Source organism: Neurospora hispaniola (genome assembly GCF_033458365.1).
Source record: "Neurospora hispaniola strain FGSC 10403 chromosome Unknown B0T23scaffold_7, whole genome shotgun sequence".
Taxonomy (NCBI): domain Eukaryota; kingdom Fungi; phylum Ascomycota; class Sordariomycetes; order Sordariales; family Sordariaceae; genus Neurospora; species Neurospora hispaniola.
In genome coordinates this window covers 733,931-754,284 of record NW_026944412.1, presented here as the reverse complement: position 1 = coordinate 754,284, position 20,354 = coordinate 733,931, and the positions used below count along the sequence as shown (strand labels likewise).

At 51.3% G+C, this 20,354-nt stretch overlaps 8 protein-coding genes across 8 annotated transcripts; 2 read left to right on the top strand and 6 right to left on the bottom strand.

Annotated features, from left to right (window-relative positions):
• Positions 1 to 341: 341 nt before the first annotated feature.
• B0T23DRAFT_323252 (uncharacterized protein) lies at positions 342 to 1,527 on the bottom strand (the record flags this gene model as incomplete). Its single annotated transcript, XM_062835343.1, has 2 exons — positions 342 to 585; positions 668 to 1,527. 2 exons carry the CDS (start codon positions 1,525 to 1,527, stop codon positions 342 to 344), a joined length of 1,104 nt encoding a protein of 367 aa, XP_062689696.1.
• A 1,664-nt stretch (positions 1,528 to 3,191) lies between these two features.
• On the bottom strand, positions 3,192 to 4,873 carry B0T23DRAFT_406859 (uncharacterized protein; the record flags this gene model as incomplete). The annotated part of the gene is made up of 2 exons (XM_062839143.1): positions 3,192 to 3,369; positions 3,771 to 4,873. The coding sequence occupies 2 exons, from the start codon at positions 4,871 to 4,873 to the stop codon at positions 3,192 to 3,194; spliced, it is 1,281 nt and encodes a 426-aa protein (XP_062689695.1).
• A 1,244-nt stretch (positions 4,874 to 6,117) lies between these two features.
• Positions 6,118 to 7,972, bottom strand: B0T23DRAFT_406858 (alpha/beta-hydrolase; the record flags this gene model as incomplete). Its single annotated transcript, XM_062839142.1, has 3 exons — positions 6,118 to 6,571; positions 6,668 to 6,795; positions 6,884 to 7,972. 3 exons carry the CDS (start codon positions 7,970 to 7,972, stop codon positions 6,118 to 6,120), a joined length of 1,671 nt encoding a protein of 556 aa, XP_062689694.1.
• A 209-nt stretch (positions 7,973 to 8,181) lies between these two features.
• B0T23DRAFT_209164 (uncharacterized protein) lies at positions 8,182 to 8,681 on the bottom strand. Its single transcript, XM_062833521.1, has one exon. The coding sequence runs from the start codon at positions 8,524 to 8,526 to the stop codon at positions 8,263 to 8,265; it is 264 nt and encodes an 87-aa protein (XP_062689693.1). The 5' UTR covers positions 8,527 to 8,681; the 3' UTR covers positions 8,182 to 8,262.
• A 399-nt stretch (positions 8,682 to 9,080) lies between these two features.
• On the bottom strand, positions 9,081 to 9,977 carry B0T23DRAFT_431226 (HIT-like domain-containing protein; the record flags this gene model as incomplete). The annotated part of the gene is made up of 1 exon (XM_062840306.1): positions 9,081 to 9,977. The coding sequence occupies one exon, from the start codon at positions 9,975 to 9,977 to the stop codon at positions 9,081 to 9,083; it is 897 nt and encodes a 298-aa protein (XP_062689692.1).
• A 964-nt stretch (positions 9,978 to 10,941) lies between these two features.
• Positions 10,942 to 12,351, top strand: B0T23DRAFT_446358 (uncharacterized protein; the record flags this gene model as incomplete). Its single annotated transcript, XM_062840961.1, has 2 exons — positions 10,942 to 11,312; positions 11,751 to 12,351. 2 exons carry the CDS (start codon positions 10,942 to 10,944, stop codon positions 12,349 to 12,351), a joined length of 972 nt encoding a protein of 323 aa, XP_062689691.1.
• Positions 12,352 to 15,201: 2,850 nt separating this feature from the next.
• On the top strand, positions 15,202 to 15,904 carry B0T23DRAFT_209132 (uncharacterized protein). Its single transcript, XM_062833520.1, has one exon. The coding sequence runs from the start codon at positions 15,345 to 15,347 to the stop codon at positions 15,738 to 15,740; it is 396 nt and encodes a 131-aa protein (XP_062689690.1). The 5' UTR covers positions 15,202 to 15,344; the 3' UTR covers positions 15,741 to 15,904.
• A 1,019-nt stretch (positions 15,905 to 16,923) lies between these two features.
• B0T23DRAFT_398270 (adaptin N terminal region-domain-containing protein) lies at positions 16,924 to 19,472 on the bottom strand (the record flags this gene model as incomplete). Its single annotated transcript, XM_062838352.1, has 3 exons — positions 16,924 to 19,155; positions 19,220 to 19,362; positions 19,433 to 19,472. 3 exons carry the CDS (start codon positions 19,470 to 19,472, stop codon positions 16,924 to 16,926), a joined length of 2,415 nt encoding a protein of 804 aa, XP_062689689.1.
• Between the last annotated feature and the right edge of the window lie 882 nt (positions 19,473 to 20,354).

Here is a 20,354-nt window from a genome sequence, read left to right as displayed (position 1 = left end):
GGTCAATGTAAATGTCCTGTAATTTATGACGCCACTTCCCCCTTTCAGCCCTACAACGGTGGAGGTGACGATCAGCACTAGGGTCGTGGCACTTCGTTATCTTATCGCACCTCCTCAGTAACCGGATCTGTTAATGGTCCGTTGTCCTTTTCAAGACACTCCTCAATTATGCAATTAAATCCGCACCAAAACACCCAATTTTACTGCGTCATAAAAAACAGTCATAAATCATTTACACAGGCATACTCGGCCCATCACCCATCGCCCTCTTGTACCGTTACATAAGAGTATTTCTGTCGTCATCGACCGACACCCTTTTAAACCACTCGGCATCAACAGGATCATTGACGACCATGGTGATGATTATAATACCCCATAGGCCAGTTCTGATCCACGATATCCGCCCGAATGTACAAAGCCGACGAGTTTAATGCATACTTTGAGTCCTCCGGATGGCGATCCAAGCAGAACTTTTTGTAACCGGGGAAGGCAGTGCTCATAGGTCGTTCGTGAGGTGGGACCGGAATAGGTTGCTGCTGATGCTGGTGTTGATGTTGGTGCTGGTGCTGGTGTTGGTGGTTTCTGCTATCAATAGTGACTGAATGTTAGCTCCACGACGACCAACAAACTTGACTAAATCGCGGAAGAGAGACTGGAAAAAACTCACAGTCCATCATCACCACCCCCTCCTCTCTGCCGACCATGTCCATGACCCCCGTCCCTCGACCCCCTCCTTCTTCCTCCTCCTCCCCCATTGATGTTCCCCTCACCAAACCGACACCCCACATCATGCCACCCATCTGTAACCTGATCCCTCCACAGTATCGCAGCCGGCTGCTTTCCATCAATCCTGACCTGCATGATCGGAATCATCTGATTCGGCGCGATCCAGAGCATCTGATGGCGATCAATCCCCTCGATATCCCTTTCCTCATTGGGAGTGTCGCTGTCAAACACAGCCACAAAAACGGTCTCGTCGTGGAAAAAATCCGACCGGCTGACTAGGTACCGCTTCTCGTCATCCGAGTAATTGGGCGTGTCGTGGAAGACAAGATGCACTTGCGAGACACCGGGCATGGAGGGGATAGGGAAGCCCCAGCCGGGGTAGATGGGGACTTCATGCTCGGGGGGTGGGTTGCCGTTGTTGCTTTCATGACCGTAGCCATGGTTGAGGCGGTGGCCGAGGTTGAGCTGGGGGGAGGTCAGAAAATGGACGAGATCGAAAGCGATTTCGTGCCGGAGCATGGCGCGCTTGTCATGGTCACGCCGGAGGGTGGAGGTGGTGGTGGGCGAGGAGGGGTCTGTGGGCGAGACGTCCCAGAAGGAACCGAGCTTGTAACAGACGATTTCGATAACGCCCCATGTGGAGAGTGGCGGGAGGAGCGGGAGGATGCGGGCGATCTTGCGGGAAATGGAATACTCTTGGAGGAGAGGCGAGTGTTGGATTTTGAGGAACTCGTTGTAGACGATGAGGGAGCGGTCCTCGCTGGACAGAGAGCTTGAGCTGTGTTGATGAGGTGTTAGCATCACTGTGGTTGCTTGGCGGTTTTCAAAGGATCAAAAACCAGGACTCACGAGTCTTCGCTGTCGCTGGACATGGTGATGCCTTTTATTCAGGGGGTCGTCAGAAAAGGTAAGTGAAAAATGATGATGATACTCTGCATGTGGAAAGAAAGAAGCGAGTGCTGATTGGTAAAAGGGAAATGTATATATGTCAACAAACAGACTCGGCTAACAAACAAAAACAAATCAACGTTTCCAAATGAGTGTTCCCACAGCAATAGACCAACGAGACTAGCAGCTAGTACTGCAGCTTCTACTGGTCCTTGTGTACTGATGAGGCTCGTGGGGAAAATGTCCAATCCTTTCCATACTTATACTTTTTTTCCATCTCCTACCCTCCCATGAACAATTACTGAGAGTAAAGCCAGGGATCTCGATCAAACATGTTATTCCCCCATGAACCCTGTATGAACTTCCTCTTCAATGTCGAGTCTGACGAACATATTTAGGCTTATGAGCCCTTGCAAGCTTTGGTTGAATCACCGGTCCTCAAGAGCTTTCCCAAGGGTATCCTCCCTTTCCTTCGCCTTGGGCTTCACCTCTTCTTCGGCTCCAGAAGCAACAGCCTTGTCCCAACCCCAACTCCAGGTCATGGCTTCCGGCATATCCAGCGAGGTATCCGTCGTTTACCTCCCGTACTACCACCGTGGGCATAAAAAATCATGTTATCATCCACAGTGTTTCCTTTTCCCTCTCCATGACCCATGAGCCCCTGGCCTTGAACCCAACAGCCCCCAGGTCATGATGTTCCACAATCCAGTACCGAAGGCGCATCTGTTGGTACCCGTGTAACCGTCGCACCAAGGAGGGAGAGAACTTGAGTGTCTGTCATACACTGTTGACTATTTTCCCCGTTATCAATTGTCCCGTTTGTTGTTGAGGTGTGTACAACGAACGTTGCCTGTGGCACCATGTAAACGTCCCTAACCACCTGCCCTCCAAACCTCGATTCGGTAACCTATTGAAGACGGTGGTCTTGGAGACACGGCAGTTTGGCCATGCATGTAATGTGTTTTGTGTTCCACATACAAATTGGTCGTACATGTTTGACACATGCATACTTGTAGGTAAATGGGTTGCAGTGGTCCATGGGAGGAAGGGGGCCCAGCATCCACCGTTCGGCCAATTTGTGGTTTTGCTGCTAGTTCCAGAAGGCTAAGTGGTCGTGGTGGTGTATTTGTGGGACCAGTCAACTTAACCTTTTATCTTGCCTGCTGGCCTGCCTGCTTGCCTGCCTGCCTGCCGGGACTTGGACAATACGAAGGTTAAGACGGGTTATGACATCTCCTGGAGCCCTTGACTTGACTTCTCCTCTCTGAGACCCTTGTTGGCTGATTCGGATGGGGGCCGTCTGCTGTCTCAAGACCATCGTGTTCACCTTCCTGCTCTACTGCTTTGAGCAGTCGCGCCCTAATGCCTGGAAGTGTTTCAAGGACGTATATAGTATCTCGGTCGATGAGGTTCAAGTCATCGTCGTGGTCAAGACCGCGGATGAGGAAGCAGTCGTTCTGTTGGGTGTTATTATGAGCCACATAGCAGAGAGCGTAGGCGAAGACAGCAAGAACGAGGAAGACAGCATACCCAATCAGACCAGGCCTTGTCCAGGTTCTTACACACATCCGTGTCCTTCAGCTTGCGCCGATTGAATACGAGATTTCCACCCCGGTGATTCCACTTGTAATGTTCTGGCTGGTACCTTTTCCCTTGCTTCGTGTTCTCTTCTGATCTTTCACCTTCTTCGACAGCTGCTTGGCAGCTGCATGGATGGCAAAGTCCAGAGGGGTGATATCCATCGAAACATTGTGCCTGCATGTCGTCGGTCAGGTAGATGGTGTGCATGATATGAGTGAGGTTGGATATCCTGTACTCCTGGTCTCTTCTTGACTCTGACATGCAGACGAGGTCCCAGGTTTGGCTTTGGGGGTCGAAATTCGCACTTTCCAGAAGCCCTGATACGATGTTCTGGTCAGTGATGTCCCAAAAGTGATAATTGCCAAAGGATGCAAAGAAGAACCACTCTTTAGGCTCTGGAATTGGCGCAGAGCATCTTAGAGCAAGGTAGGTGGTTAGGAGCTGCTCATGCTGAGGTGCTATGGTGAGCTAAAGAAAGCGACGAAAGTGAGACATGGCAGCATAAGGGGGGTCCTCACCTCTCTGTACCCTGGATCGTTCTTCTCAGAAGGACTAAATTAGCATTGCCATCACACTGACCATGGGGTACTTTTCTCCCGGTTGAGGGTTCCACAGTACATACCTCTAGAGAGCCTTGAATGTGTCTTCGCTGCAGAAACTCGTTGTCGGAATCCCACATATTTCTCGCAGGCGCTGCCACCTGTTGTGTTTTGCGTATCCAGTGCTTGTTGAACATTTCCAGACTTTCCAAGTACGCAAAGTCTCTTGCTGTGCCTGGCTCCTGATCAACACCCCAAAGGGCCTCCTCGCATAGCCACACACGGCACAGAGTCCAGACGTCCCAAACATCTGCAGCATCAAAGACAGCGCGAAGGTCCCTTTCCAGCTCAGTTCGGTCATTTTTGGGTGATTCTGTACTCGATTCTTCTGAGGGTGTTGCACATGGAATGGCGGAGAAGGCTTCACTCCACCATTCTTCGTAGAAAGGATGTTCGAACAGATCTCGTCGAACGTCCTCGTAGAACCCGGCCTTGGCTGCTGCAAAGTGTACGCCTGGCCAACGAAGGCAAGGACGGTATCTGTCTGTCACTTGGCGCGCCACCAGCCTCCATATCGGGACATCGTCCGGATGCGGAGCGATAGTAATGTCGGCCAACTCTCGACTGAGTTTCCATGGACCTTTTCTCATTCCTTCGAAAAAGTCCTCGTTGAGCTCATCATGGATCAGCTGCTCCACTCTCCTCTCGCGTCTATCACCAGGGAACCTCTCATCATGGCGTATGCTAAGTTCTTCAGCAAGAGCATCAACTTGTCCAGTATCGGCGATAACACATCCTGGAGTGTTGTGGTCAACGAACTCAATCAGGCAGGCAAGGACATTGCGGAGAACCGCATCGGCCCATGACCACCTGAGAAACAAAAGACGGCTGACCTCATCAATTTCTTGTTCGTTGTCTTTGGACAAGTCAATGTAGGGGCTGGGAGTGAGGAGGACGGCCTGGACGAGGTAGCGGTCCAGGTCGGAGAGGCGCACAAAGACGGTGTGGGTGAAACGTTGGCGGATCTCGGAGAATGAGTCAAGACACGAGATCTCATGGTGGACGTTCTGGATGAGACTCGTAATTCTGGGCGTGGTCAGTTGGAGCTGTCGGTGGAGGGAGTCGGCGGTTGTCTTCATGTCTGAGTTCAGGAAGAAGGAAAGTACCTTGACAAAAGACTGACGTTGCAAGAGCGCGGTCGGAGTTCAAGAGAAAGATGCTCCTTCCTACAACACCGTCAGGCCTCCCTTCTTCCAATTGGGCATCAATATGTCACTAAGCAAACAACGCCTAAATGATCCTTCTGTGTTACATACCTAGGTAAGTACCTAAGGACACAGGGCAGGCAGTTTGAAACACCGCGCAACTGTTTTGATTGGGTGAATGTGAATTGGCCGGCAGGCGCGACTGACATTTAGAATGCTAAGATTTAGGTGTGTTTCCCTTCCAATCTCTCCATCCCCCCTTTCCGGCCAGATTTGCTTCCTTCCTCCCAGCATCATGATGTTCATCTCCTCCGCTGGTTTAACCATCGACGCCTGCCTAGCTAGTATCAGCCATCAAGCTCTACGCGCCTTCCAATTCTCCCTATCAGTTCAATTCCATCAATTCAACTCACTGTCATCTTCAAGACGCTCTACCCGTTCGATCAGCAGCAGCCCCCCACAACTAAACTTTAACCCCCAAATCCGTCATCAACATGAAAAAGGTCACGTCATAGTTAACGATGACTTCCACCTCTGGAACGAGATTCCCAACGGTGGTCAGTCCGCGTGCATGTACAACCCTAACGCGCGAGAAGAACTCGTCAACGAGGTTTTGCGGCCCCGAAGACTTTTCCTTTCAAAGAAAATGAAATAAAATAAAGATTACTTATAATGTCCGTGAACGCATTTCTGGTGATACGAGGCTGCTTTTCCACAAGATGATGGGTTTGTGCAAAACGTGGGATGAGGCAAGGGGTTGTGGTTACTCTAATTTACGAGGGGTTGGGCAGCCGATGGTTTTGAAAGAGAAGGGAAGTGAAAGTGGGCATTTTAAGGTGGTTGGACCCGTGTTCGCGTGTTGGTCGACGGGTTTGTATACAGGGCGGGTCCTAAAGGGTTGTATGATCCGGCGAAGATGGGAGGACGTGGAGGGCTTGGAGAGTATCCTGAGTATGAATATCTGTTTTATCGCTGTGTCATGTATCTGCTCTGAGTCTGTAGCAGTGTGAAACACAAAATGCCCTATAATGGAGATGCTTTGAACGGACCTATTTTCAACCGTGTCCGTAACCCTTTCTTGATTATTTGCTCCCGAATCATTCGAATTATGCCCTCCAACCCATCCCTTAGTCTAATTGTCCCAATTCCATTAAATATTCCTCATCCCTCCCACCCCCTCACTCCGACACCTCCGCCGGCTGCCAAATCGCAGGACACAACGCCTCAATCCTCCTCGCATCCGCCACCCCAGCCGGTACACCCCCTATACTCCCTGCGCCCCCTGAACCCCATTCATCCCCCGTCGACTCAACCGGCGCAGCGACCCCATAGGTCCTAATTAACCCCTCCTCTACACTCGAATATAGAGGCCATCCTCTCGCCTCTAGCCCGTCAGCCCCGTTAGCTGCAATAGCCACCCAATCATTCTGAATCGTACGGCTCGTGGCAACTTCCAGTTTTTTGTCCGGCGGCGGCGACTGGGTCGAAGTTTCGGGAAAGATATCGTAGGTGCCAAAGATAAGGGGGAGTTCGGCGCCGTGGTAGGCACCTAGGAAGGGGAGGGGCGAAACATCGGTGAAGTTGCCAAAGTATTCGTAGCGGAAGACGGGGACGGAGGCTAGGAGGCGGTTACTGTGTGTGGTGAGAGGTTAGAGTAGGTTCTGGGCTGGGCTGGGTGATGGATACTGAGGTAAAGGGGTGAGAAATGATGTGCCATGGTTAGCTTACGTGGCCGCTTTGAAGGCTGGGCAAAAGAAGAGATCTAATGTCGCTTCGAAAACTTCGGTTTGGTTGACGGCAGTGCTGAGGATGACGAAGGCGAGGCCGTCCTGGGCGTTACTGCCGAGGATTGTGGGCTGAAACAAGTCCAGTTCTTAGTCTCTTATCCATCGTCTATTTACTTGTCTGGAAACATGATCTTTCAACAGGGAGGGAACAACTTACAACATTGGCAACCTCCCCTGCCAAGGACTTGGCCGTATAATCCGGGAATACCGTTCTATTATTCACCACCGGCGTAAAAAAGACGTACTTGGTGATGTCCGTCCCCGCCGCCTCATTGGTAGTCTGCACAGCCTTGTTGATGGCTTCTGCCGTGACACTGTCAGAGCGCATACACGCCAGCTCCTCTGCCGCCGAGAGGTTGCCGCAACCCAACTGGCCAGCGATACGAGTGAAACCGAAATGGGCAAAGTCGAGGTTTTGAGCAACCGGTGTCAGCTCGCTGCCGGAGTCCATGATGACCGCGTTCACGATTGGGTCCATAGGGTAGGCATATTGGAAGTAACCCGCGGACACGGCACCGGCACTTTGGCCCCAAAGGGTGATGCGTGTCGGGTCACCGCCAAAGGCCTCGATGTTGTCTTGGACCCATTCTACGGCGAGTCTTTGGTCGAGGAGGCCGACATTTTGCTCGTCCAGGGGAATGCCCAGGGCATTGGGGAAGCCAAAAATGTTGAGGCGGTAGTTGAAGGTGACGACGATGTGGCTTTTGGTGCGCTGTACCCAGTCCGTGGGGATCTGGACGGGGACGTCTTGACCTCCTGTGCTAAAGGCGCCGCCGTAGACGAAGACGATGACGGGGAGACTGTCGTCGGTGGTAGTTGGTGGGGCCCAGATGCTGAGAGTTAAGCAGTCCTCGCTGATATCAGGGCTGGTGGTATTGAGACCCTGGACGTTGAATTCGTTCAGGTACTGAGTATAGATGGAGGGCGGGCTTGTGGAAAGGTATTGGATGCAGCTTGGGGGAAGCTTCTTGGCATCGAGTTCACCAAACGGCTCAGCAGGCTGTGGCGGGGCAAAGCGAAGGTCTCCTACAGGGGGTTGAGCAAAAGGGATACCCAGAAACTGGCGTACACACGGATCTTCGGTCTCGTTGACAATTCCGTGAACTACGCCTCCCAGGACTGTCACTGATAGGTCAGACTGGCCCATGCAAGGAGCCAACGACGCTATCGCAGGTGCCACTCCTCCTCGAAAACCAAGGCCCAATATGGACGCTAACCAGACGTAGGATAAGCAAGCCACTCTCATGATTCCTGGATCACAGTTTGACGTGGCATAAAAGTGCGGTGCCGATGAGGTGAAATGAGTAAATGTGGTGTTGGCAAAGAGGCCAGAACCAAACTCCTGTAGAACAGGCATACTGGCGAAGTCTGACATTTTATCATCAGCTTCACTGCTTCCCTCTTACTCCTTGCTCGAGCCGCGTCATGCGAGTACGTACATCGTGAGATCCAAGGCCAAAGGGGGCCATACGGGTAGCGTGAGGCAGTTTCGGACTGCAAGCTGAAGAGTAGCGGCCACATGTTAGGGAGGGGTGCTCACTTGTTTCCCACAAATAACTTGATGATGCCAGCACCGTCCTTGTTGTCGAGTGTCGGCGATCCCCAATCTGCGTCAACTTCCAAGATCAGACACTTCTTGACGCCTCTGCGCAGGCGGATAACAGGAATACGAATACGGTTCTGGCCAAGAAAGGCCAACTTCTCGGTTTCTTGTCGAAGTGTTGGTGTGGTGCGCGGAGTATGACTGTTGCAGGGAAGCCTCCATAACAGGGCCAAGGTCTTGAGTGGCATCCTGGCCATTCTTGTATAGATATCTATTGCTGCCCACTGTTCTACATCAAGTCGACATCATCGCTGAAGGTCCAACAGTGTAAACATGAACGTAAACAAGCAGCATTACTAGTAGAGAAATCCCCGAACACCGAGCAAGCGGGTAAGTAGGGACCTTGGACATCTCAATCGGGAACAAGGGTAAGTGCCTCGCTTGCTGTCGGCTTTCAGGAACTGGAAACAGTAAAGTGCCCATTGGTGGCCCCAACTCCTTCTTTTGGTGTTTTAACACATCACAATTAGTTGGGTTGGCGTAACTACCCGATGCGGGGAACAGTCGATGATGGAGGTTTTTGTCAGTGTCTTCTCTCGTTCTTGTTGTGGGGACATGTCCTCCAACTGCGTGACTCCAACTCTCTCGGGCGAAAAGAAACAAGCAGTGGTGACGCATGGCCAGCCGAGGTACTGCACCACTGCATACCTTGCATGCTCGAAGTGCTTCGTATCGACGCAGAATACGCAGAGCTCCCGTTTTGGTGCGGTCAGAACCACATAAATCTAGGTTTCCCATCCCAGCCTAGAGGTTACTCTGATTTCCAGTGCGCAAATTCGGTCTCAAGGTGCCTCTTGAGCTCGGCAAATTTGTTGCCGAATTCCTGTCCACAGCGCCAACAAACAAATCCCTTGGCCAGGTTTCCATTCTGGAAGGATGTATTGCGTCGTTCGTCATCCTCGGCGAGCGGGCAATCCTCGAGAGGAATGAAAAAGGGCGTGTTGAAGCTGTTGTAGTGTTTCCGATGCTTGAGCTTGTCTGAATGCATGTCGCGCGATATGATGTGCACGTGAAGATGGTCCATGGAAGGATGAGCATGCACGCCGATACGGATGTCTGACAGGTAATCCCGGCCTTGCGGAAGTTGGTCGAAAGGAACTCCTTTGTCCATGGCTTCATTGCGTGCTTTGCTCGATACAGAAAAGGTTGATATATTGCGTTGGAGCTCGGCAGCAGCGAGGCGGGCGGCGCTGGCAGCTTCGTCTCGCATCATGGCAAGAAAGTCCTTATCTTGGAAAGCTTGGAGCGGATGCAGATCGTAATGATCAGGGGACCGGGGGATGAGCAGAAGATGGACGGTGGCCTTGGGGAAGCCGTCACGGATTAGCACCGTCTTGTCCGTCACGCGAATAACCTGCTGGGGAAAGCGGTCGGGATGGTCTATGTACTCGAGCAAGGCACCGCTCCATTTTGACCTTGTTGTTTTACCTCCCGAATTCTTGGTTCTCTTGTGCGCAGGGGAAGGAATGCCGGCTGGTGACCGGCTCGAGGAAGCGTCTGGCCTGGCTGCCTTGGGCTTGGGCGCCATCAGCTCAGCAAAGGCATTGCGTTTTTTGCTTTGAGGTCCGGAGGATATTTCATGCAGGTGACTGCTCGGTGCAGTCGGGGATTTGGCAAAGTCCTGTGGGTCTTCGGCAGCTTCGGCCATGGTGTGCTTGCAGACGGCAGTATTTTTTTCTCCCTCCTTGAATGAAATGGCTTGTAAAATGGACGATATGGAATTGCCAACCGGGAGCGAGCTTGATGTGCGCCGGTGTACGTCAGTGGCAATGGCCTGGAGTAGATAAGGAGACGGACAGCTATGGTTTTTCCTTGTGAGACAATGAAAAGGAAGATGGGCTTCTTCAATACTACGCATGTAGATGGGTCGGGATGACTAAGTACCGTCGAGGTTGGTGATGCTCGTGGCAAACCTCATAAAGTGGAAGTTGATGGAGGTTGGTCGACGAGTCGACGTTGGAATTGGCGGCGTGCTGGGAACGTCCTTTTTTTCGGCAACGATTGAGCGGACAGGAATCCGATATTTGTGATTGGCCAATCGCTTCATTATAGTGGGGCCTTTTCCAGCGTCTACCTGGTGCAAGATCCACCGGCACCTGGCAGCTTCTTTCTGGTGTAAGTGTTAGTGCAGCTCTGCCGGACACTCTTTGAAGGAACCCCTGAGCTACTAACAGGATGAGGAATAGGAAGGTAAACACGACTTGGACAACGGAAGACATCTATGCAGTGGATGATTGAACCTTTTCAAGCCGTGGAGAGGATCTAGACAGTTTGATGTCTCATCCTATCACATGCATAAATACCATCCATGGTGGACAGCGTCAATGGTTCATCAAGAGCATCGAACCATGTGTTCTCGTTCAGCACCTGTTAGTCGAGAGGCCTACTCATGATAGTGACGAGGTCGAGGATGACTATCCCAAATACGACCAACTATCTAGCATAAGAATATGCTGATACTCTAGGTTTTTCTTGTTCCTGTCCCCGAAGGAGTGGACATCTGCGTGCGGCGACGTTATCACAAACACCTTGAACGGAACACTACCACAGGATTTGAGACGACTCTCTGGCAATTTGGAAGAAAGACGAAGTCTACCGAACGTAGTCTTGGTATGAACAGCCTTTTCATTGAATCTCCGGAGGACAATGATGCTAGTCCGTCCACCGAAAGCAGTCTTGTCATTATCGAAGACTACTTTGACCGACCGCCCCCCTTGAGACCAGGGGAGTACTGTGGCAGCCGTGAGTGGGAGATACTCAACTCATCCAGCAAAGGTGCAAGAACAAGCCAGCTAGTCGCTGCGCTAGACATCGTCACAGACATACTCGATAAGGAAAACATCCCTTCCGCTGTCATGGGAGGTTTCTCTCTCCAACTTCGGGGAATGCAGGGTGTTCGTCAGAATGTTGACTTGGCAGTCCCGTTATCCTTGCTCAACATTGACGAGAGCGCATGGCTCGCCGTCTTCAAGGACGAGCTGAGGTAGGCATCAGCTACCCCTTTTCATCTCATCTTTGCTGCCAAGGCTGGTTGATAAGTCATGGGTTCGGACCAGGTTCTCAACAATTCAGTGGGCTCGTGGTCGAGCGGCGTGGTGGACGCATCACACCTCTCAACCCGACCGTAGGGGCTGTCAGACGTCCCCCCGCCCGGGCAATGCCTGGGTTCTGGGGAGTTGCCACCTGTCACGAGCGGGTGAACTGCCTTCTAGTACCATGTGGACTAGGACATGGTACTAGGAGGCTCGTCTGACAGCTAGTGTTACAGCTGGCGTCTTCCGGCTACGCAAATAAGGCTCTCCTACTCCTTTCCAGTTGTCTCACGTCCTACGTTCGATTCACGCCCACTCCTCTTTTTTTCCCCTTTTTTCTTCTTATTTTTTTTTCTGATTTGGGTTTGCCGCTCACTGCCTCCTGACAGGATCCTTCGGCCATCGGTGTTTCTGTCAGGTGTCAAAGATATGACACGCAAGACCCTTTTTGTGCAAGTCGGTGATCTCGATAACGACGACAACGCTGCGCATTGGGTACGAGTCGATCTCCGGTTTGTCGGCCATGAGCACTCACCCGACACGAACCTTGATCAAAGCCTTCTGCCAGTACCCGAGGAGTTTGAACAGGAAAGGGATCTCGTTTCCTCGCCCCTCTCATCCGAGAAGCAGTACAACTGCCTGAAGCTTGGATACCTCTTGCATGACAAGCTTTGCATGATCAAGAGCTCTTCCACCGAGCGAGAGCTTGCCGATGTGACATACATCCTCTCTGGACACCTGGCAGAAGTGGGTGATGTTAGGTGGATTGACATGGGGCTCCGAACAAACTTCTTGGACTGTTATGATGCCTTGTCGCCGAATGACCTCGTGACAGATTACTTTGCAAGAGCACTGTGGTTGGAAGGGGATTACCTTTGGGATAGATGGACCACCGTACAGAAGAGCGAGAAGAGCAAGCCGGTGCCTGAGAACAAGGAATGGTTTTGGACGCGGTTCTTCCGTCGATGGTCAACACCAGCGCCAAGGTAACCGTACCGAGACGTGGTGCCACAGGTAAGAAGCCATTGCTGGGCATCAACGTTGTCTTGAGGAAAGTAAAATAGAGGCTGGCCAAGGAAGGATAGGGGTATCCAGGAAAGGAAAATTCATGGAAGGTATACACAATGCAACTTAAACCCATTGGCATTACTTCATGGAGCTCTGAACAAAATTCTCGATGCGTTTCCTTTGTGCTTTTTGTGTCTTTGGTGTCTTTTGCTTACACACCTCCACCCATGGACCGAAGACAAGTTTCTTGACCAGGAGTAGTCATACTGATGTCCCGGCGATTGTTCATGATGTCTCGATGAGGATTCTACAAATGCTTCCGCCCTAGTCAACCTTACGGCAAAATCGCTACATTGTCATATGACTAAAGTAAACAATCTCCGTCATGCATGATGCAGCTCATGTCGTTGGGTTCTGCTAACTCCAGGTACAGGAAATACTCATCAAGTCGCTATCGGCAAGCTCTCTGTCTGTACGGCAATGCATCTCGGCAGCCAATATCCGAGCCCATTTTCATTTTCCAACAGTCACTTCAAACCATTTCCATCATCCTTGCATGTAATACTCGAAATATCACAACACATCAAGGAAGGTTATCCTGATCACACCGAATGTCGGCGGCGATGATCCAACCTACGCCTAGGTACCTCTACCTACCCAAGATACACTTTGTCAATTATCGATCCTTCGCCCTTTCCCTCAAGCACCCCGCTTCAGCGCGCTCCTTCAATCGCGTTCCAATCTTGAGGCGGCCTTGAATCCCGACAAGACGGCATATCTATATGGAGAGGAAAGGACGAGGGTGACTTGGTTGTCTTGCTGGAAAAAAAAGAAAGCCATGAAGGCATAAAAACCGGGTTGAAATTGATGTCCTGATTTGCAGCGGAAGCCAGACTCAAGAGCGACGGATAAACTACACTACCATGCCTCAGTGGCCACTTATCGCACAAGAGAAATTCCAGGCAATGTTTTCATTTCAACCACCATCGGCGGTACTGTCAGTAGCGAAGCGGATACATGGAATGGACTACTATGATACAAATACCGACGACGTCGAGACGGGCCACAGTTCGGCCATTTCACTACCGAGCGTTCTTTCCAGTTTCCAGAATCTGCGTCTGCTCAGCCGTCTCCCTGAACCATCTGCCTCCTGCCGCCGTTTATTAATCGGTTTCGGTCAACCAATGTCTTTAAATATGTCATCACCCAACGTGCTTACCTCTACATTCATTCCGTCGACGCCACCCAGGCAGTCCTGGCGCTGTAGAACAACCCACTCACTTTCTCTTCTCATCATCAACTAGGCCCTCTATGCGGAGGAACATAGCCGACTCTTAAAGTTCAGCTGCTTTTAGTTGGTTAAACAAGGAGACAAGCAACCCTATACCCATGCTTTGAACTATCATTCGTCGCCATTCCTGTTACTAGCACTGGGGACGAGATGCCCGAGTTCTGGATTGTCCAGTCTCGTCCCTCGTGCGCAACTACCTCTCCAACAATCCTAAGCCTCTCCGTGCTCAGAGCTACGTTATAGTTTCACCAACTGTTAAAAACTTCCATATGCCGATAAACCCACGCAACTGATTCGAAATCCCTCGCGCAGCCGGGAGTATGTTGACACCAGCAAGACCTGGGAAGCCTGTTCCAGACTCAGTGTTCCAGACGGACTCACCTCAACTGCGGTTTCTGGGGTCAATTCACATGCCATATCGTCATCTTCTGATCGTCCTCCGCCGTCTCCATTTTAATTCCTTCTTCTTATTTTTAATTTTTTTTTTTTCCATATATTGGACGTGCTTTTGGCTCCGGATTTCGCCATACCCAAACACCGAGTCCATTCTCGATACCATACATAGCATTACAGCTTAATCTGTACTTTTGATAAAGTAGGATGTACGTTCAAATTCACAATTTCGGACTTCTTCACACTTAATAGTCCACCAGAATTGCCAAAGAAGACATGACACGTTACGGATAGCATGATGCCATGATTTAGTGATCTTGATTTACGTTTCCACCACCATTCTGGCAGATATAAGTATAGGAAGGTATACTCAAATGTCCGTTCCGCCTCCAACTTTCTACCTGCATTCATGAACGTTGGTAAACTGGCCAAAATATTCCGATACATTCTCGAAACCCGACACTCACAGATATATCGCAACAGTTGTCTGCATCACTGCTGCGTATTCGTATGTCTGTCATCTAGAAGAACTTCCAATGTTGCAGACGACGTTGCGTTCTGGCTTCCCGTCACACAGACAGACCAACCATCTGTTTATGTATGTTCATCGAAATATCCTAGCCCGGATCTCCGGGACGGACGTACATTTTTTTTTTCCCCTCCATTTTATGATGATCTCTAATATCTGTAGCGCTACCGCCAGTGCGTCTAGCATATGTAATTAACATTTTTTTATACTTTGGACTCCAAAAAGTGCTTACAAAAACACATACGAGCCCTGATTCGGCTTCACCTCATGCCATCATGTTTTTGGACTTGGGTCAAAAAGGGGGTTTCATTTCGACGGGCATGAAAACTGTAGTCATGCATCAGGAACTCCGGAATATATGAACACATATTTGACCCGAAGATGCACTTATTATTGACAACCTGCGTCAAGAGGAGAACTCTTGAAGTATGGCCCAGGAATTTCCCAATTCCAGGGACCGATATAAATAATACTTAATCCCCCAGTCCTCTGTCCTCTCCTATTATCATTCTTCATCTACCTCAAGAAACATCAGGCAACAACCATACCCTTAAGCCAACAGATCGTCTAAGCTGACGGAATCAAGCCCAAGTACCACACCCTCCAATCTCCGTCTCATAGCCAGTTTATTTTTGACTCTAGCTAACTTTCTCCATCGAAAAGGCTTCGTCTTCGTTACATCCAAGCGAAGAAAACCCAACCACATTACCGACACCAGAACCTCCAGTCCGCGGTCAAGCCTCTGTCCACGCCCAAGTCACGATGGATTCAGATTCATTCTTCCTCGATTTGCTCTTCGTCGCCATAAGCCCGGCGGCTATAGTCGTGGTAATGATCCTTAGTTGCCTCATCATGTTCATCGTCTTTGGAGGTATAGGCATGATTGGGTATGGGATCGTCTCCATCTTTTCCAGCGTGCGTGAATACGTGCGTGGGCGCGGGGTGGTGGCGGCTGGCGGCGGCAACGACTACGAACTCATTGACGCCCTCGACTGGCGTTCGGCGATCAACTCGGTAGAAAACATGGAGGAGCAGCAGCAGCAAAAGTATTTGCAACAGCAAGAGGATGATGAGGAGATGGCGGAACGGCGGCGCAGAAGTAACGCGCCGACCCCGTCTTCGTCACGAGCGTCCAGTCGTACTCTTTCTCTCGCCTGATTATTCTTCTCCTCTGGTTATTCCTCTCCCCGTCAGTCTCATCATTCTTGTCCGCTTTCTTCTTCATGACCTGGGTGTGGGAGGGGTGAGACGGGTGGTACATGCCGGAGGCGGAGGACTGGGGATTTTGCAAACCTCCCACAATCTAGCAGACCGACCTGCTGGTGGTGGTGGGTCTGCGGAGTTACCTACTTGACCGGATTTAGGGAATGGAAAGCAACAATGAGGCTAGGATGGCAATTGCGGCGGAGGGAAAGGAAGACGGATTACCGGCATTCAGAAAGAAGGCAAGGCAATACATACGAGGGACTGTGCGGTTGGTTGTATCATGCGTCTCAACTTGAATGCTTCTTTATGTAGGAAGGAGTGGAAACTGAACTGGAACATCATCGTTCTTCCTCGACCCGGGAGAGATGATGGATTGGATAGATCAGGAACAAAATTGATCACCTCTCACAATCCAATCGTTCGTGAAGTTATTCCCAATCCATACATAATTGTTGTTGGGACGACAGCGTCAACCAAACGAATGTGGGCAGGGATTGAGGCAGTGGCCAGCCAAAAGGATAGGTGACCGCTACGGGGTATGACATCCATCTTCATCTGAGGAAGGTGAAGGTGTTTAACGCGGAAGTAACCAATGTATTTACCCCATAAGCTTAGTCCCGAACTCTGGCCTCCAAAACCCAGGACAGGGAAACCGGGACGTGTCCGAACGTGTCCCCATTAACCGCGTCCCAAATTCGGGGATGAACAAAAACGGGACAGCGACAGGAGGGCCGTATTAAGTAATACATGGCGACTCCTTTTCTAAATTGTGAATAAAGCGTATCGCGAAAGACGCTCTTTGTGCTCGTCGTACTTGATGTGTATCTTGTTGTTTCCATTTCCCTGAGGCTGGTCGGTATCGAGTGGAACTAAGCGGTATTATTTGTAACATTGCATAGCACAACGTTCAGATTGGATGTTTTCTTGTACAGGGGAAGAATACAACTTGATGCCCTTCTTCTTCTTCTGGACAGAAAAGAGGATGTGTCGGAAAATTCGGAAGGGAATTATGGACTCGTGACTATGGGGAGGACCAGGATGAACAGAAGCAGCATGGCTTGCATATCGTGAATTATCAGGAATTCATCTGTGTCAGTCGACCATTCCTTCCATATTGGCATTAAGTAGTTGAATGTCAAGCCCCCATCAGCCTCGCATCTTCAGCCTCGTCATCATCAGACTCCTCTTCCGATGAACTCTCTTCCTCTTCTTCATCGTCTTCCTCCTCCTCCTCCTCCTCCTCTTCTTCTTCATCATCTTCTTCTTCCTCAGTGGTTTCCTCTTCCTCATCCTCCTCTTCACTTTCCTCCACAACCTGCCGTTGCACAGGTGCTGACACTGGCACCGCCTTCTTACTGATATCCTCCTCCTCCGCAAGCCAATCATCAAGTGTCTTGGTGCCTACTCCCTCACCCAGACCATTAGCCTTCGTAGGCACTGATCTAGACGACCCACCGTCCAAAATCTCCAAAGCTGGCACGACTCTCTTCTTGCCGTACGTTGCGGTTGGTGGCACGCCTGTCTCTCTCAGTCTCGGATCCGGCTGCTTGCCCTCCTCGACCCAATCGGGCAAGTCCTCGTAGCCCCTGACGCCGTGAACACCGGCGGCATCGGCGAGGACCAGGGCTGAAGAGCCAAGGGTATACCCACGCCTCATCTCCGAGGGACTTTGCGCTTGGGGCGCAGGCTTAGGCGCGAGCAGCATGAGGGTTGCGAGCTGGGGTACGCCGAGCAAGGCTTTGTAGAGACGAGTGCGATCACGGAGATCATAAGAGGTATCGTATCGAGCCAGGAGGAGCACATAACTCCATAGCTTTGCAATTGGATGGTCGTCGTCTTCGAGAAGCTTGGGTGGAGGACCCGGTTCGCCATCGGCATTTTGTGATGCTTCAATCTGTCGGTTGAGGTAGTGTAGGTAGACTTTGGCGCCGAGAAGGATGATTTGTCGTTTGGCGATTTCGCACTCGGAGGGAAAGTCCTTGAGCAGGATCCGAAGCACATCAGGGGCGATGTTCTCTTCTCCGTTGAGACCAGAGAACTCGCCTACTAGCCAGATAATGGTGGCACGAGCGTGTGGGTCGGTGGCCGAGTCCAAGTTCTTTGCCAGCCTTACGACGGTAGCGACGTGTGCAGTCGGGTCCTGCTGGATTAGATGTCGTATCACTGTCAAGCTCTCTGCGGCCAGCGTGCCGTCCAAGCTAGTGATTTGACTGAGAAGCAACCGCAGACACCTAGGTGCAGCTGCTGTGTCTGTTACCGCGCAGCGGCCAATAGCCCTAACTGCCTCCCTAACCAGCGCCTTATCGGTTCCTCGGCTGAAGTGCTCAAGCTCGTTGAGAATAAGGCTCTTGACATGCAGAGGAGCATGTGGGAAGATGAGAGTCAAAAGCTCCAGCTTAAGTTCCCAAATGGGTTGTGTATCCGTTGCACGCACTAGGAAATGCGAGGCATAGCGCACGAAATCGGCAGGCCGGGTAAGGCAAATGGATACGATGTTGTAGAGTGCAACCTGTTGGATATCCTGAGCGCCTCGTAGCAAGGCTATCAATGGCCCAATGGCTGTCTTGACATACTCGGGCGTGCCTACCGCATCGTAACAGCGTGCTACCGAAACCACAACGCCTGAGTTTCGTGATTGGAGGAGGGGTTTGATGCTGTTGAGGAGCAGCTCAAGATCAGGGTCGAGAACAATCACCTCCTGGCCCTCGGCGTCATCATTCGAGCTGGCGGCGGCGTTATCACCGTAAAAGTCTTGAAGATCGGCCGCCTTGTCCTGGGCTTTCACAATCCGGGTTCGTCGAGGGAAGCATTTTCGCGCATAAACCGTCATAAGTCGCAGTGTCGAGAGCTGGCTCCATTCGTCCATATCCACCACCATCTTGACCAACTGCCTGTAATGCTTGTGTATCAAGTCCAGTCTGTCCGGGCAGATCTCCAGAAAGGCTGTAACGGCGGCACCTGCCACATAATATTGCTTGTCGCCCAAGAGAGTCGAGAGATATTCGAGCAGTGAGGGCATTTGGGATGGGTCGAGTCGGTAACACTTGGGGATTGCCAAGGCAGCGGCTCGGCGCACATAGGGGTTGATGTCTCCGGCGCCCTTCTTGATGGCCAACGACACAATCTGGCTGATGACGGGAACCCGTATGTTGGACATTGTTCGTAGAGCCAAGGCGCGCACTTGGGGGTTGGAATCGGAAAGCGACTTCTGGATGGTGTTGATGGAGAGCAAGGCAAGGTCGGGGTCCTCCTCGGCATGGTGGATCAGGTAGATGTAGACCAGTTTCTTGATCTCGATATTCGGGGAGGCGACGTTCTTGACGACGGAGGAGAACAGAGGGTGTGTCCTTTGCGAGCGGTACATCATCTAGGCGAGCTGTTAGCACTTGGTCCCATGGCCACCAAAGCATATGTATGGGGTGAAAACATACCGAGATGACCCGACGCAGACCGTCCAGCACTTCTCGTTCATTGCGACTGTCGAGGAGTTTCTTAACCTGAACGCGATCGAGAGGCTTGGACGAGCTGCGGGCGCTGCGGGCGGCCGAGGCGGCATCGAGGGTGAGCTCTCGGGCTGGAATCAAGACAGGCGCCGTGGTCAGCAGGAGGACACGGCGATAAGCTGAAGAGGGACTTAAGCTTACCACTTTCTAGCAGCGACGAAATCCTGGCTATCGATTCCATGTTGGGTCAGTGACTGTTATCCAGCGCACTGGGCTCGCTGTTTCGGGGAGCGCGCTTGAGTGTTGCGATGATCAGTTGGAATGGACAAAGTTAGGTAGGATCCCGGTGCCGCGCTGAGCGCCCAGCAGTGGTGAGCTCCTGTGACGTGATGCACGGACGGCCTGGAGCTGTGGTGGATTGGGGAATAGTGGGGAATTCGTAGCAGGCCTACCTCGCAGCTACCTAGGTACCTTGCTGACCACCATATCTCTCACCTACCCTCCACTTATACACCACGAGCGGGACAAACATCATCTACCTCTACGGCCTCACAACACAATGCAATCCAAAGTGGAACATTACCTGACAGACTCACATTCATCGACCCAGGCTTCCGACACGGCGACGGTCACCCAACCGTCGTTGAGCCAGCTGAAAACTCTCGACCGAAACATTTCTTTCTTACCATAGAAGATGTTTGATCCGCCCCTTTCCATATTTGACCAGCATCCGAAAAATCTTCATTCCCCATTGCAGTGTTTTTCTCCGGTAATAAGACAGGATAACGGGAGCATTCAAGTGGTGTCTTCCACGTCGAGAAAGTTCACCGTATGAATGAGGCCGACTTCAGTCTGCGAGTTATAAGATAAAGTTGGGGGGAGTGGACTAACAGTGCTCGAGCTGCTTTAATTATTAGTCGCTATGCAGGTTCCAAGCATATGCATATAGGGGTGTATTCTTTCCAATCGAATCTCCCCAGGTTTTAGCTTCTGCCGTCCGCGGGAGGACCCCTATCATCCCGGGTCCGAACGAACACCTTGACCATATGGACCGGGACGGCCACCACCGCGATACAAGTGGAACTCAGCCCTACCCGGGACTCGCGATGTGATACCTTAAAGT

Excerpts from the sequence above, each read along its gene's own strand:
- B0T23DRAFT_209164 (XM_062833521.1), bottom strand. The coding sequence starts at position 8,526 with ATGGCCAGGATGCCACTCAAGACCTTGGCCCTGTTATGGAGGCTTCCC.
- B0T23DRAFT_209132 (XM_062833520.1), top strand. The coding sequence starts at position 15,345 with ATGGATTCAGATTCATTCTTCCTCGATTTGCTCTTCGTCGCCATAAGC.